We start from the raw sequence: 13,798 nt of genomic DNA on the forward strand, positions 1-13,798 counted from the left end.
TTTTTTTGTCAGTGTGTTTGATGGAATTTCAATATACTTATTGCTAACTCAGTCTCAACCCACCTAGAATTATACAAGTCTCATATTAATGCCTTCTAACTCATTCAACATTCTGTCACGATGATCTCATTGAATATCTCCTGGACAGTTTTGACCTGCTCTTTGGGTCAGGTTGCATTTCTAATCTATTTAATAAACCATTTTTAACCTATTTTCTACCTTATGTTCCTCTCCTCCCCCACTTCACCATGGGGCCCTCATAATATTTATTGATGTCCACTAGTTTTTCACAGAATTTTATGTTATTAGATCATCTGTAACGTAAATATCCAGTATTTGTTTATATCATTCTGCCTTGCTTCACCACATAGGATTTTCTCAAACTGCCTCCTCCATTTATTGAAATGTGTTCTATTTCCTCTTTCCTTATGGCCAAGTAGTATTCCAGAGTGTGGAGAGACCACATCTTGATCCAGTTATGTTGTTTCTTTTAAGGGTTTCTTTTTATTGCATTGTGTGTTTCCTCCAACTTTAAATGGTTTTTGTTTTTACTGCTTCAATGTTGGAAAAGGAAATCTTTTGGCTTAACTGTTTCTTCAGAAAATCCTTATGGCGTCCTTACTGCCTCTCTACTTCAGAGGAACCAATTCCTTAGAATTCAGAATTTTAAGGTGTGTGGGGGAGGGGGAGATGGGTCCCTTTCTTTTTTCCTTTATGCTGTGTTTATGCCTTTTATGATATCCTTTACTCCTGTTTTCCTTTTACCTTTTATCTGACATTTTAAGTCAGGTGTCTCTGGATTTTTGTTTTTTTGCAAATCGTATTTCATGCTTTCTTCATTAGGTGATCAATGACACTTGGCAAAAAGTAGATGCTTGCCCAACCCTTTTTTTTTTTTGGCTTATTTTGTTTTGGTGTTTTTTGCTTGTTTTATTGTCCCTTACTTTGCTTTGCAACACACTAAATTAAGGCTGAGAGCAGGGACAGCTTTAGGCAAGTTGTGGTGGCGATATTGCTGTTCCCATTATGTAGGTCTATTTGCATCGATACTTTCTATCAGACAAAAAGAGTCACAGATACACAATGGAAGAAAAACAGGGAGGAGGGAAGACGCAGGTACAGAATATACATCTACTTTATATAGAAAGCATTCACAGAACCGCGCCTCTCTCTGCCTTTCCCATGTTTCAAGGTGTCCATTGCACTGTGGGGCCACCCGGGTCACCCGGAGCCAAAGGCAAAAGCGGAGCTCCTGGAGGAAAAGGCTCAAAAGGAGAAAAAGGCGAGTATGTGGCTAAGGCAGTCTCTAGAAGAGACAACGCTCAGGGCTGGCAGGCACTTCAGGAGAGTACAAGGTGATTCTTCCTCACATAGTTATACACAAAAGTGCCCCCTAATTATGTGCATATGATTAAAAGTCAACAGAAAGTCACACTCCAACATCTTGAGTGAAAAAGGACCACCGTATGTGGTGGAAACGGTCTCACAGTGGTGACTTCAAGCATCCTCTTGACTCCTTGACGCTGGCAGAGCAGAGACAGCCATTGGCTGCCCTCTGCCGGCCACGTTTCCCATGTACCTCAGCGGTCTTTGGCGCCGCGTTTCTCCATTTAAATTCTTGGAGCCTTTTGGCCGACTGAGTCCGATCGGTATGAAAACACTTAATGCAACTGGAGAGGCTGACTGCCCGAAACACCGTTTAAGAATAAGAGTCTGACAATGAAAACATGCCTGTTGACAAATTATAAATGCAATCCCTCCAATGATCCCTCTTCACATTTTATTTTGCAAATTGTTCAGAGTTTATTCCCGAATCAGCTTTTTTTCTTCTTTTGGGTTCTTCAATAAGAACCAAATAAGAGACTTTAAAAATGTTAAGAATCTTTTTTTTTTTTTTTTTTTTGATGCTAGAATCAGGAATCAGCTTTCCCCCTAGGGTTTGAAAGCACGATTTTATAAAGACACAAACACTCCATTTCTCTGGAATCAGTGTGCCCACCCCATTTAGTCCCCAGCTCTGTGCCCTCTGCCCCCACATCCAATGTTATCACTTGTCTAGAAGAAGAACTACATATGCCCTGGGTCCTCTTTGTTCTTATTTGCACTGTGGGTTTTATACAGTAATTGCTTTTAGGGGATTTTACTCTGGAAAGATCACCCAGCTGCCTTTGTCTTTTGTCTAGGAAACGAGGGGGACTGTGCCTGTGAGCCTGGTCCCAAGGGCCCCCCAGGTCCTCCAGGGCCCCCTGGGAGACCGGGGAGTAAGGGAGACTTGGGGCCCCCTGGATGGCCTGGCGAGAAGGGTGACCCGGGCCCCCCTGGAGCAGAAGGATGTCCAGGACCTCCAGTGAGTACCGAGCTACTGTTACTAGTGACAGTCTTCCTAGTTAAAAAAAGACCGAGGGGGAATTCTATTGTACCTCTTTCATGTATCTTTGTGTCTTGAACCTACAACTATATTAATGACCAGAGAAATCACCTGCCTGCAAGCGTCTGCCTGCAAGCGTCTGCCTGCTTCAGACTTGCCCGGGAACCTCTCCCCTTAGGGGAGGACTCACGTAGCAGACAGACGTGCAAACATGTGATGTGGCAGGTGCTGATGACGCCCAAACCATCTACTACTGGGTGGGGTGAGTGGGTGAGGGGCAGGGGGGGACGTGAGAAAGTCCAGGGGCTGCCGGGGCTGCAGAGCCTGGGCTGCGCGGGTGGGCTGGTCTTGGGCTTGCCCCGGGATTGTCCACATGGCCGCGGAGAGCTTCCAGAGACAGACGTGACGTGACGTGACGTGACGTGTCGTGACGTCACTGAGTGCATCACCCTGAGAGCACCGTTGAGAGCAGACTGGGGACGCAGGGCAGAAGTGAGGAAAGAGCTGTTGCCTTCATCCTGGTGAAATGATAGGGCGCTGGCGTGGTGGGAAGAGGTCAGCCTCAGGGGCTGGGGGCAGCAGGCAGCAGGCTGTTAGGCTGGTCACAAGCGGGAGAAGACACGTGAGGATGGAGCCATGGAAAGGAGATGGGGGTGGGGCGAGGTGGGGGGACCGGCGGCAGGCTGCTGAGGGCGTTTCAGTTCTAGGTAACTACTGAGTCAAGTGGGCAGTGGGATGATGTTCAAGCAGAGGATTCAGCTGAGCAGTGGAGGTGGAAATACTGGCTTTGTCTGAATCTTTGTTCTGGCTGGTGTCAGGCAGGCAGTGGCTGAGAGCCCTCTGGCAAGTTTCTCTCCTGGGGTGCCAGGGAGTGACACGGGCACAGCCTTGCAGTGACTGGCTCACCTGAGCAGCAGCCCTGCCCACTGAGTCAGGAGGGGGCGGTTCCAAGTCCTGGCGTGACCAGGAGCCTGACTCCCCTCTCCTAATCTGACAGTGTTCAGTGACAGGGATGACGACACTCTCCCGTGTGGCCTTTGTCTCACTTGCAGTGACCACGCTAGGGAAGCGGGTCCTTCGTGGACGTGTGTGGAATGCACAGAGTGCAATTATGCAGTACTTTGCATTTTTGAGTCTGATGTTTTAATTCAACCTTTTATTATAGTCATTTTTTTCATGTTGCTACTTTATTTTCTTTCTTTCTTTTTAAAGATTTATATGTATTTATTTATGCACACAAGAACTGGGGTGTAGGCCAGAGGTGTGGAGGGTGCAAGGACTCACCAGAGACAGACCAGGGAGCAGATCCACTGAAATCCTCTGCTGAGGGGAGCAGCGGGGAGACAGGAGAGGTGCTGTTCTGCTACTTAATTTTCTTAAGGAAGATTTTATTGGCACTGGAAGTTTGTTGCTTATATTGCGTTGCTTCTTGGGCATATTTGAAGTAGATGATCAGCTCATCCGGGCTTCTGGTGAAGGCTTACGTCATTCAGTTTCAGCGCTTTGGAGTCTGGCATGTATGTTGATGCATGTATTTCTGATGTCTTTGTTCTGCACACGATTCTGGCCTTACGACTTCTCCACACTGAATTCACCCGCGTTGGTCACAGCGAGGGGTCAGTTCACCCATCAGGGCACTATGAAAGGAAAGGCTGGAGGAAGGAACAGGCAGAGGACAGAGCAGGAAGGAACTGCGACCCCTCCCTCCGGGTCCCTGCTCCTGTGGTGTGTGCTGTCTCATCAGGGGGCCTCGTCTCAGCAGCTAAAGATTGGCATTAAATAGAAAAACAAAAAGTACGTTTCAGCTCTTGGTGATATTTCCCTCTGTGAATGGAACGAGACTTTGTCTTTAACGCCTTGACCCAGAGTGCTCCCTGAACAGAGGGAGGATTAGGAGGCGAATCCAGCCTCAGGCCTCAACTCAGACATGGGGTGTTGGGGGATGGGGGGTGCTCCCTGGGTTCTTAGCGCCTGTCTCTCAGGGCTGCTGGTCAGAATTCAGTTCAGCGAACTATTTTGAGAGCTACAAATTACACAACAAGTGGACGAGACGGCCCAGGGTTATAGACCCTTCGAGGCTGCAAACCAAAGGTCACAACGTACTTGGCCTAAGTGGGACTTGCCTGTGTATGTGGTTTACTCCTCATGGTGTTTTTTTCTTGGTTCTATTAGTATGAGATTTATGGTTTCCTTCAGAAATTGGAAATTCATTAAAATAGGGTCAATGCTTTTCCAGGAAGTCGAGGGATGGCTGTGCTAATGTGAGGGGTTCTTGGGTGCTTCAGTCCCCACCATGCCCATATGTCTGCTTCCCTCAAAAGGCATGGCCCTTGTGGGCATCTGCGGCTGAGGGCCTTGGCCTAGACCTCATGTGAAACAGTAACTGCATGCCTGGCAGAGAGGAAATCTTCGTTGCTGCTGGAAGTTTGTTGTTTTAGGAACAAATGTGTTTAGAGACTTCATAACTTAGAAATTGTGAAAAGGAGCTATAGAGCCCCAAAGCAAATGGGATCCTTTGCTCAGGGAATCTCTCAGATCCAACATTTGTTTTCCTGGAACCTGGGCATCGTGAAGGCAGGACAGTCCTTTAACTGCTGTGTCCTCAGAACCTGAAATCACACCTGGCTTTGTGGGTTCTCCTCTCTGTAGAAAATACAAAGACTGGCTACTAGGTTAGTTTTTTTCTTATTAGCTCAACGAAGTCTATGATCTGACTCTGTCACTTAAAATTCATCAGCAGAGGGACCCTCCCTGGTGGCGCAATGGGCTAAGAGGCAGTGCTGCAAAGCTGGCTGCAGCCATTTTGGTACAAGTTTGATCCCCAGCCTTGGAGGTGACCCACATGGTACAGCAGACCTCTTCTGTCTCCCCGCTGCTCCCCTCAGCAGTGTACTTCTTGGATCTGCCTGTTCTGCTCCCCACTCTGTCTCTGGCGAGTCCTCTCACTGTCCCTGCACCTCTGGCCTGTACCCCAGTTCTGTATGCATAAATAAATAAATCTTTAAAAAAATTCATCAGCAGAGCATTAGAGCAATTTATTCTAGGTCTCTAATGTGCTAACAGATTAGCTGTTTAGACTCCCAGAATGTAACTGCCCTTGTAGGATGCTTATTAAAAATCCCACTGTGTGCTTGTCTGGAGAGAAATTGGTTCAAATGTGATATGAGTCCCTTTCTTGTAGAATGGGCAATCTGTCACTCAGAAGGATATTTCCACTACCCACACACGCGGGCCCTGCCCCTTTTCAACTTAAGACTTATCATAAAAGTATGAATGGAAAAGTCACCCCATATAAACACTTCATTTCTCGAGTTCCTTTACTGTCAAGTTTCCTAACTTAACATTTTTTACTTTGTTCCACCCACATTTTTGATGTTTCATAGACATGTTCACCCACCCACAGGATGTTATTCTAGAATGATGGTGCAGCGAGGGAAGCTGAATGATGTGTGTGGAGCTGGGTTTCTCCCTGCGTTGTTAAATGTCTCTCACCCATTGGTCTACTTGAGTTTTCGTGCCTATTGTGTGCATTTTTAGCTGCTTCCTCACTTCCACGCATGATGCTGCTATCGTATTTATCTCTACAATTTGCTTTACCCCTTTGTAGCTTACTGCTATGAACTAGTAGAGATCAGTAAAAAAAGATAAGTTTGCTTGGGCATATTGGTAGACTGTATGAAATAAGATACTTTTTTACATTCAAATTCTTAGATTGTTTCTTGATTATTGAGGTCATCAGATCAGTAAGAGTAGCTCTATATAGCATTTGTGTATTTTATATGATAGCTGGGCACTGTAATATACATAAAGTGGATTTCCAGATTTTTGACAGGATTTGACATTCAATATGTCCCACTTAGAAACCATGACCCCAACAGTCTAGCCTCAGAGCAATGTCAACGTCAGGAGATGAGATGTTCATCAGTCAAGACTAGCTCTTTATTTGCTAGTCAGAAGAAATATGTCAATACAGCAAATGTTCTTCTCCTTTTCTTACTCATAAGCTTCCCTCAGAATCAAGTCACATTCATCACAAACTCATTCCTAACCTTCTAACTTTAGCACAAGGGGCAGCTCTTCTGATTAAGCTCCTCTCCTCTTCCTTTCCAACTCTACAGCACAAATCTAACATTAAAAAGTTTTGCTTATAAATTTTCATCTTGGGATACATTTTTTTACAGCTCCAAGAAATTCCACAATCATAGAAATCATGCGTCCCTCCCCCAGCTTCCCCCAATGTCATCCTATGTAACCAAAGTGCTTTCCCAGAATTCCTATTGGTACATTTCTATTGACTCAAGCAAGGACTTTATTTGGATTTCACCCATTTTACAAATAGTTCAAGAGGCTCAGGTTTGTAAGGAAGAACCCACCTTGGAAGTCAGAGAAGAAAAGGAGATCAAGAGTATCAAACTAGTATCTAGAACTATTGATTTAGAAGGAAAGAAGAGAAAAGTTAGATTGACACAAACATGAAAAATTTTGACCCATAACAATTAAACTGACTTGCTCCTGTTATTTTTCATCAAGGGAATACCTGGTGCCATCGGACCACCTGGCCCCAAAGGAGAAAAGGGTGACTTGGTTGTATCAAGAGTTAAAGGTGAGTGTAGTCAACCACTTAGCTGCCTCCGTTTTATGGGTGATATATGACATCGACTTCCCGTGATCACAGGTAAATTCTATGACAAGACTTAGGGTGGTTGATATTGCTTTAAAATGTCCTTCCTGCTCTTCAGAGAGTTGTGTGAAGATTGAGCCTCAAACCCTCTCTCAGAAATGCTCATTTAGTCACTTCTTGAATCCTCACTGTTGTGACCTTAGGCTTGACATAAGACCTCCTTTGACACGGTGAGAGTGTAGCATTCACTTTGTTATGGTAGGCTGTGTGAATCAAGAATATTTTGGTGCTGAGTGACAGAAATTCAGCTTGATGTACTTAAAAAAAATTTATTAACTTATCTAAAGAAATTTGAAGTTTATGTCTAAGATTGGCAGAGGGACAACCGAATCCAGGTCCTCAAGTACTAGCAGGAAGCTTTCCCCACACTTTTACCTTTCGTGGACCTGGCTGTATTTTTGCCTGATCACTGATTTTCTCTGGCAACTCCAGAGTCCATATACTCTGGAAAGCCCCAAGTTTTTACAAGCAAAGAGGCTGTATTTTTGCCTGATCACTGATTTTCTCTGGCAACTCCAGAGTCCATGTACTCTGGAAAGTCCCAAGTTTTTACAAGCAAAGAGAAAGAGAGCTGTATTTCCTTTAACTGCAGTTAGGAAGTAACTCTGAGAAAGATTGGCCTAGGACCTCGCCTCACAATGACCGGGACACAGAGTACGTCTGGTGTCACATACACTGGGCAGATGCTATGGTGTCAGGTGTCTCTGCAGACAGCCTCCCTGACAGAGTGGGTAAAGGGACATTTCCCAAATAAAAATATTTGTTATTTCCAGTTGTCTCTCTGTAACTGTAGTCAACTGAGATGCTCAGAGGAATGCCTTCTTCATGCCGAGTCCAGGTCATTGGTTGTCTTTCATGATTGTTGCCTCTAGTTTTAATCTTTTGTGTTCTCTTTACCCATTGTTGAGAAAATGCTGAGGGCCTGTTTGTCTTTGTTCCCAGGGAACAAAGGAGAAAGAGGCCCTGACGGGCCACCAGGATTTCCAGGGGAGCACGGACAGCATGGTCAGGATGGACGTAAAGGAGAAACAGGGGACCCAGGACCCCCAGTATGGATCATTCTTTTGCTTTAGAATTTTGCTTTCTCAACCACGCAGCTTCTCTTCCCTTCTTAATTTAAAAGCAATAAATAGCACAGTAAGTTGCCAACTTGCTTTAAGACAGAGCAGCTTTTGAGTCACTGCCACAGAAAGACAGTTGTCCTCCAAAGGAGTCACAGCACCCAAGGCCTAGCAGCTGGCAGTTGGATGGGTCATTGCAGGACTTTCTGTGCCCAGACTCTGGTGATGTGTATGTCCTGTCGTTGTCTCTACACAGTCCCCACTGACCTCAGTTGCCCCTAGGCTGCACAATAGATAGAGACCAGGTCCTCACAACCACCTTCAGTTCTGTTCCCTGATAAAGAATCAGCTCCGGGAAGTAGTCAACAAGAAAGGGAGAACTGGTACAACTTACCGAACCCATGTCTTGGCTCTTGGACAGCCCCTCTAGTAAGTGATATTTCTGCATTTTTCCAAACATGTCTTAAATGGAGATCCTAGCGAGGTAATGAAGGTCATAAGAAAAAACGATGAGATGAGAGCTAATGCTTGGGAACTGAAGATGTCTTGGGTGTGTGTGGTTGCTTTGAGTGTGTACAATGTTGCAGAGACTGAGTGAGGCAGACACCTTTATAACAGCTGTCTTCTGAGGGGCAGCGAACTTTCCAGCTTTCTGGGAAGGAACTGCAGGTTAAGGGAATGTTACTCAAAGTCGCCCATGGTTCATACAGGCTGGACAGTAGAAAACACAACCTGTCTTCTCCCAAAGTATGTGCCACTTCCACAGGGCTGCACTGCTGGCCATCGGGAGCATGGAAACAGGGAGGTGGGGAGGAGGAAGATGGGAAAATCACGTTCTTCAGATGGAATGCATGTGAACAGGAGAAAGAGATGTGGCATCAGGGTAGAGAGTGTTTGACTTTCTGGCCTTTTGACTGATGTCCAGGATGAATGATACCTGCTTAGACTTGGTGATCTGTAGTTAAGAAAACACCTTAGAAGCCAGTGTCATTGAGCACTAATTGTTGCTACGTGCTGAATTCACTGTGAAAAACCAAAATTTATCTAGTGATCAAATTGGGAGAGAAGTAACATCCCAGGGATATTGCTATACTCACTGAAACAATCCAGACTCTCAAGACTATCATTGGTTGCTTAGAAGACAGAGTGGTGTCCTTGTATGCAGGAGCCCTTGAGATCACTTGTTCACTGGGTAATGGAGGAGAGGTCCCACTGGGGACAGGCTCACCCCCAAAAGAAGCTGTCAACTCCACAGCACAGCTCTCGGAAACCCTCTCCACAAGAATGAGCCAGCTGCAGGAGCCATCCCTCAAGAGGCCCCTACAGGGACCCCCCCGGCCTTTATCATTTTTCCAGAACAGACACAGACTTTGCAACCAGCATTGATTTCACCATAAGCAGTGTTGCCTAGTAATATCCTTGACAGCCAACTTTCAGGAAGTTTCCAGAGGAACAAAAGTAGGCAGTTACCTGCTTCAAGTGCTCACATTAGAGGAGAAAGGACATCAGCCCCTGCCCCCACCATGGACATGATGGAGCCTTTCCCGGTAGCTGCTCACTGGAATTCAAGAAAACAATTTCAAATCCATAGGAACGGGCTCAGTGTGTGAGCCCGTTACCTTTCTTGATCCATTTATTTCTATGTCTTATGGTATTTGATGTCTGTATTTCTACCTTTTGTTATATTTGATATTAGTGAGTGGGTCTACACAATTTTTACTCTATATTTATGGACACACGCACACATAATGTCCCTTATTGGAGGCATCACCACCTGCACCAATAGCAAACACCTACCTGCAAATGTGGGTGTAAAACTCTAAGAGGAACATAAGTTCATCTTTTTTTTTTTTATAACAGTTTATTTTTACATCATTTTGTGCATTTTTTGTTTATCTCAATTGTAATCTCCGTGGGTTTCCCATCACTGAGTCACCCATGTGCCATCACCATAGTCCGGTGCACTTCCCTCTCTCCCTCCCCCCTACCTCCCTCCCTCCATGTTTTTGATCCCATTCCCCACTCCATCCCCACAAAATGTCTCTGGTATATGGCTGTTCATTATTCTTGTTATTTTCTCGCCTGGTCCATTATACTCCTGCTATGAGTGAAACCATCCGGTATTTTTCTTTCTCTTTCTGGCTTATCTCACTAAGCATGATCTTCTCCAGCTTCACCCAAGTTGCTGCAAAAGACAGGTGTTTCTCTTTTTTGGTTGCTGAGTACTAAGTTCATCTTTTAAATCCCACTTGCAAGCGAATGCCTGTCTCCTACCTATACGGGCTTCCTGCAGCGACGGCCCAGGGACGCTAACTGACTCCTCTGCAAATTTTCCAGGGGGACCATGAGGATGCAGTTCCGGGTGACCCAGGGCCTCTGGGGCCTCCGGGCGCCCCAGGCAGAATGGGCCCCATGGGGCTTCCGGGACTGGCGTATCCTGGTTTCCCCGGGCATAGAGGACAACCAGGAGTTCCAGGACGTCCGGGTGACCCGGGCCCTGACGGCGTGAAGGGTCAGAGAGGTAATTTTCAATGCTTTGTGCACAGAATGTCACACGAAGTGTTGGAAGCTATTGTGTCCCTTGCTGGGCAGTGATAGCTCTGGTGGAACAACCCTGTGGAACCTCATCAAGTTGCTGTTTGAACCGTGAATGTTGTGAAACAAATAAAAGCATTGCAGCGCAATCAATATTTAACGTAAACCCTTCCAGCGCTGAGATGTCTTTATTGCTTTGGGTATATGGCTGGCCAAAATTGCCTTTCATTTCTCAGCATCAATTTATATAATTCGACTGTATTAAAATTACATATATGTATTCAAAATATCTATCTTTGACAATCTTTTGAGATCATGCAGGGTATTTTAATAAAAAGCAGATAGGATTTTACTTAGACGTCAGTGTCCATGAAAACTCATTTGTAAATATTGTAGGGAGAAAACAAAGGAATTTAAATCTATTTTAGCAGTTAGGCGAATTGCAAGCAATTCTACAATATCATTGTAGAATGATAGCGAAAAACTTTTTAAGATTGGAACGAGATTGATTTAAGATTTTTTTTCTTTTGTATTGTGTATGAATATTATCTTTGGTCCTTGTCTTGATGACATGGAAAGAAAGATACCCCAGAATTGGATAAGGTTTAAGATTGTGGTCTGGGGGCCCTCAAAATCTAACATTTTTATTCATCTCTTAGGTTTTTGACTTGAGGGCATAGGAAGTAATCCACGATGAGCTATCGTTTTCTGTCTTACAAGAGAGGCATGCCATTTTCAAGGAATTGGGGATTCAGAGACATTAGCTCTGGATACTATTTTCTTCCTCAGTTTAAATGGGGACTATAACCTCCTCCCTGCAAAGTTATTCGGAAAACCAGGGGCCCTCACTGAAGCCCTGACCCAAGTGGCTCTGGGCACGGCATGGACACTCCTCATCCAACCAGAAGCCCAGTCTTCCGCACTGGGGCCGGAAGCTCCTACCCTGCTTTGCCTGATTCAGCTCACTTACCTAGTACAGTCCAGGGTATTGCAAATTCATGGATTTGCACATGCATTTTTCTTCTTGATGATCCAAATTGATTAAGTCCTGTAATCAGTATTTTCCCTATTCCCCTATGTTTATCACAGTTCAAATGAAGTTCAGACTTCAGCGTATTTTTTTCTAGAAATTCTGAATAGAAGTAGCTCTATGAAAAAGATAAATATCCTGATTGAGTTATCACTGTAACCACACTGCCCCTTGCATTCAACTATCAGGCATGTGAATACGGCTCTTTTTTCATTCCAGGTGATACCATTCCTTCTGACGTAATCTACCTGGGGAGTCCAGGCCCACCAGGTTTGGATGGACCTCCAGGTACAGTCTATGAGCAATTATGGGGCTTACACCTTTCCCAGAGGCAAGAAATGCAAGATAGGTAAACCAACAGCATGTCCTCAGGCATCTAGCTAAGACATTTCTGCAGCCATTCTAGAATTTCTGAGGGGCTGTGGGAAAACAACCTTTACAGTCTTTCACATAGCTGTAGGCCTCTTGGCATACACAACTCACAAAAGAATTGCAACAGCTGGCAACAGCTTTACAGCCATAAAGTAGAAATACTGTAAAAAGACTTAACAGGCTAAATGTTTTTATTTTGCATTTTTTACCTTTTAACTCACAAATTCAAAGAGAATAAAATTGTGTTATTTTTAACTGGGGCCACATTGGTTTATAACCCTATACATGATGTAGGGGTAAAGGTTTACCCTGCCACCAGGGTTCCCATAATACTGCACCCTTGTTTGTTGGGCTTCTTCCTTTGAGTTGCATCTCTACCTTCCTCCTCCTACAACCTGTTGAATCGAGGCTACTAGAGATGGGGACAGTTTTGTATGTTCCTTTGCTTTGTTTGGTGTATTCCACAAGAGAAAAATTATCCAGGATTTGCCTTTTTTCTTCTGACTTGTTTCACTTAGCATCGTCCGTCCCTTCCAGTTCTATCCAGTTGTTTCAAATGACATAATCATACCTTGTTTAGAGGCGAGTAGTATTCCATCGTGTATGTAGGTCATATCTTCCAGATGGTTTCGTCCTTTGTTGGGCAAAGGTTGATTCCATAACTTCGAGTAAGTAGTGCTTCAGTGAACGTAGCAGTACATTAATTTTCAAGCCAATGTTTGTTTTAAAAGGTTTATTTTTATTTATTTAAGCATACAAGAACTGGGGTACAGTCCAGAGGAGTGGTAGTGAGAGGATTCACCGGAGACAGAGTGGGAAGCAGAACAGATGGATCGACTGAAACACACTGCTGAGGGGAGCAGTGGGCGAGACAGGAGAGGCCTGCTGCGCCCTGTGGGCCAGCTCCCTGGTCAGGGATTGAACTCAGGACACAGTGGCTGGCGATAGCTTACTGCTGTGACTTAATCCTTGCTCCACCAGAGAGGCCTTCAAATCAGTGCTTTTGCATTCTTTGAGTAGATAGAAGCCTAGGAAGGGAATGCTGGATCGTGTGGTCCATCTCTTTTTAGTATATTGCGAATTTGCCATACTGTTCTCCATAGGGATGGGACCAATTAAAAAGACGTGTAGGACAAAGAGGCTTACTGCTTGTCCCTTTGACACCACATACTCTTCCAGCCAAAACCGCTGACAATTAAATAGAGAATATTGTCCAAGAGAGTCCTTTTCAGGTTTATTTGGAATATCTTTAGGGTTCAGGAATAATAACGGCTTGGTATAATTCTTAGGGAAAAGCATAAAGAAAATTCTGTTTTTCTTTCTAGCTTTATGGAAGTATAATTAGCAAATAAAGTTTTATATATTTAATGCATGCATTAGAACCTAATAAACACAAAGTAAGTACATTGTGAGACAAGTGAAAATTAAAAAGCCAACATGCGTGTTTAGAATCCCCTTACTCTAGTCTCATTTCATTTGTTTTCGTGAGCCCCTTAGGTCCGAAGGGGTTTCCGGGTCCCCCGGGTGCACCGGGGCCGAGGTGTTTCGATGGTCAGAAAGGTCAACCAGGCAGACCAGGGAGGTTTGGAGTTCCTGGCCCACCCGGTAAGTGTGTTTTCCTGTTTCTGGAACATCTGTGTATCTAAAATGGGCTATCAGGGAAGGAGGTCCCCAGGACCCCAGGGTGATGCAGATATGTTTTTTCCTGATATATCAGTTATATTCCAAGGACTTTTAGGTCATAATTTTGT

General features: G+C 44.7%; 1 protein-coding gene across 1 annotated transcript in view; it reads left to right on the forward strand.

Annotated features, from left to right (window-relative positions):
• Positions 1 to 13,798, forward strand: part of COL4A4 (collagen, type IV, alpha 4) — a 103,490-nt gene that overhangs the window by 49,565 nt on the left and 40,127 nt on the right. Inside the window, exons 21-27 of the mRNA XM_012728371.1 lie at positions 1,193 to 1,282; positions 2,184 to 2,347; positions 6,899 to 6,971; positions 7,992 to 8,098; positions 10,448 to 10,631; positions 11,895 to 11,963; positions 13,545 to 13,652. Of these exons, the coding sequence (XP_012583825.1) occupies positions 1,193 to 1,282; positions 2,184 to 2,347; positions 6,899 to 6,971; positions 7,992 to 8,098; positions 10,448 to 10,631; positions 11,895 to 11,963; positions 13,545 to 13,652 (795 nt within the window). The remainder of the gene's footprint in view (positions 1 to 1,192; positions 1,283 to 2,183; positions 2,348 to 6,898; positions 6,972 to 7,991; positions 8,099 to 10,447; positions 10,632 to 11,894; positions 11,964 to 13,544; positions 13,653 to 13,798) is intronic.

Source organism: Condylura cristata, unplaced genomic scaffold, assembly GCF_000260355.1.
Source record: "Condylura cristata isolate star-nosed mole 26May11 unplaced genomic scaffold, ConCri1.0 scaffold00002, whole genome shotgun sequence".
NCBI lineage: Eukaryota > Metazoa > Chordata > Mammalia > Eulipotyphla > Talpidae > Condylura > Condylura cristata.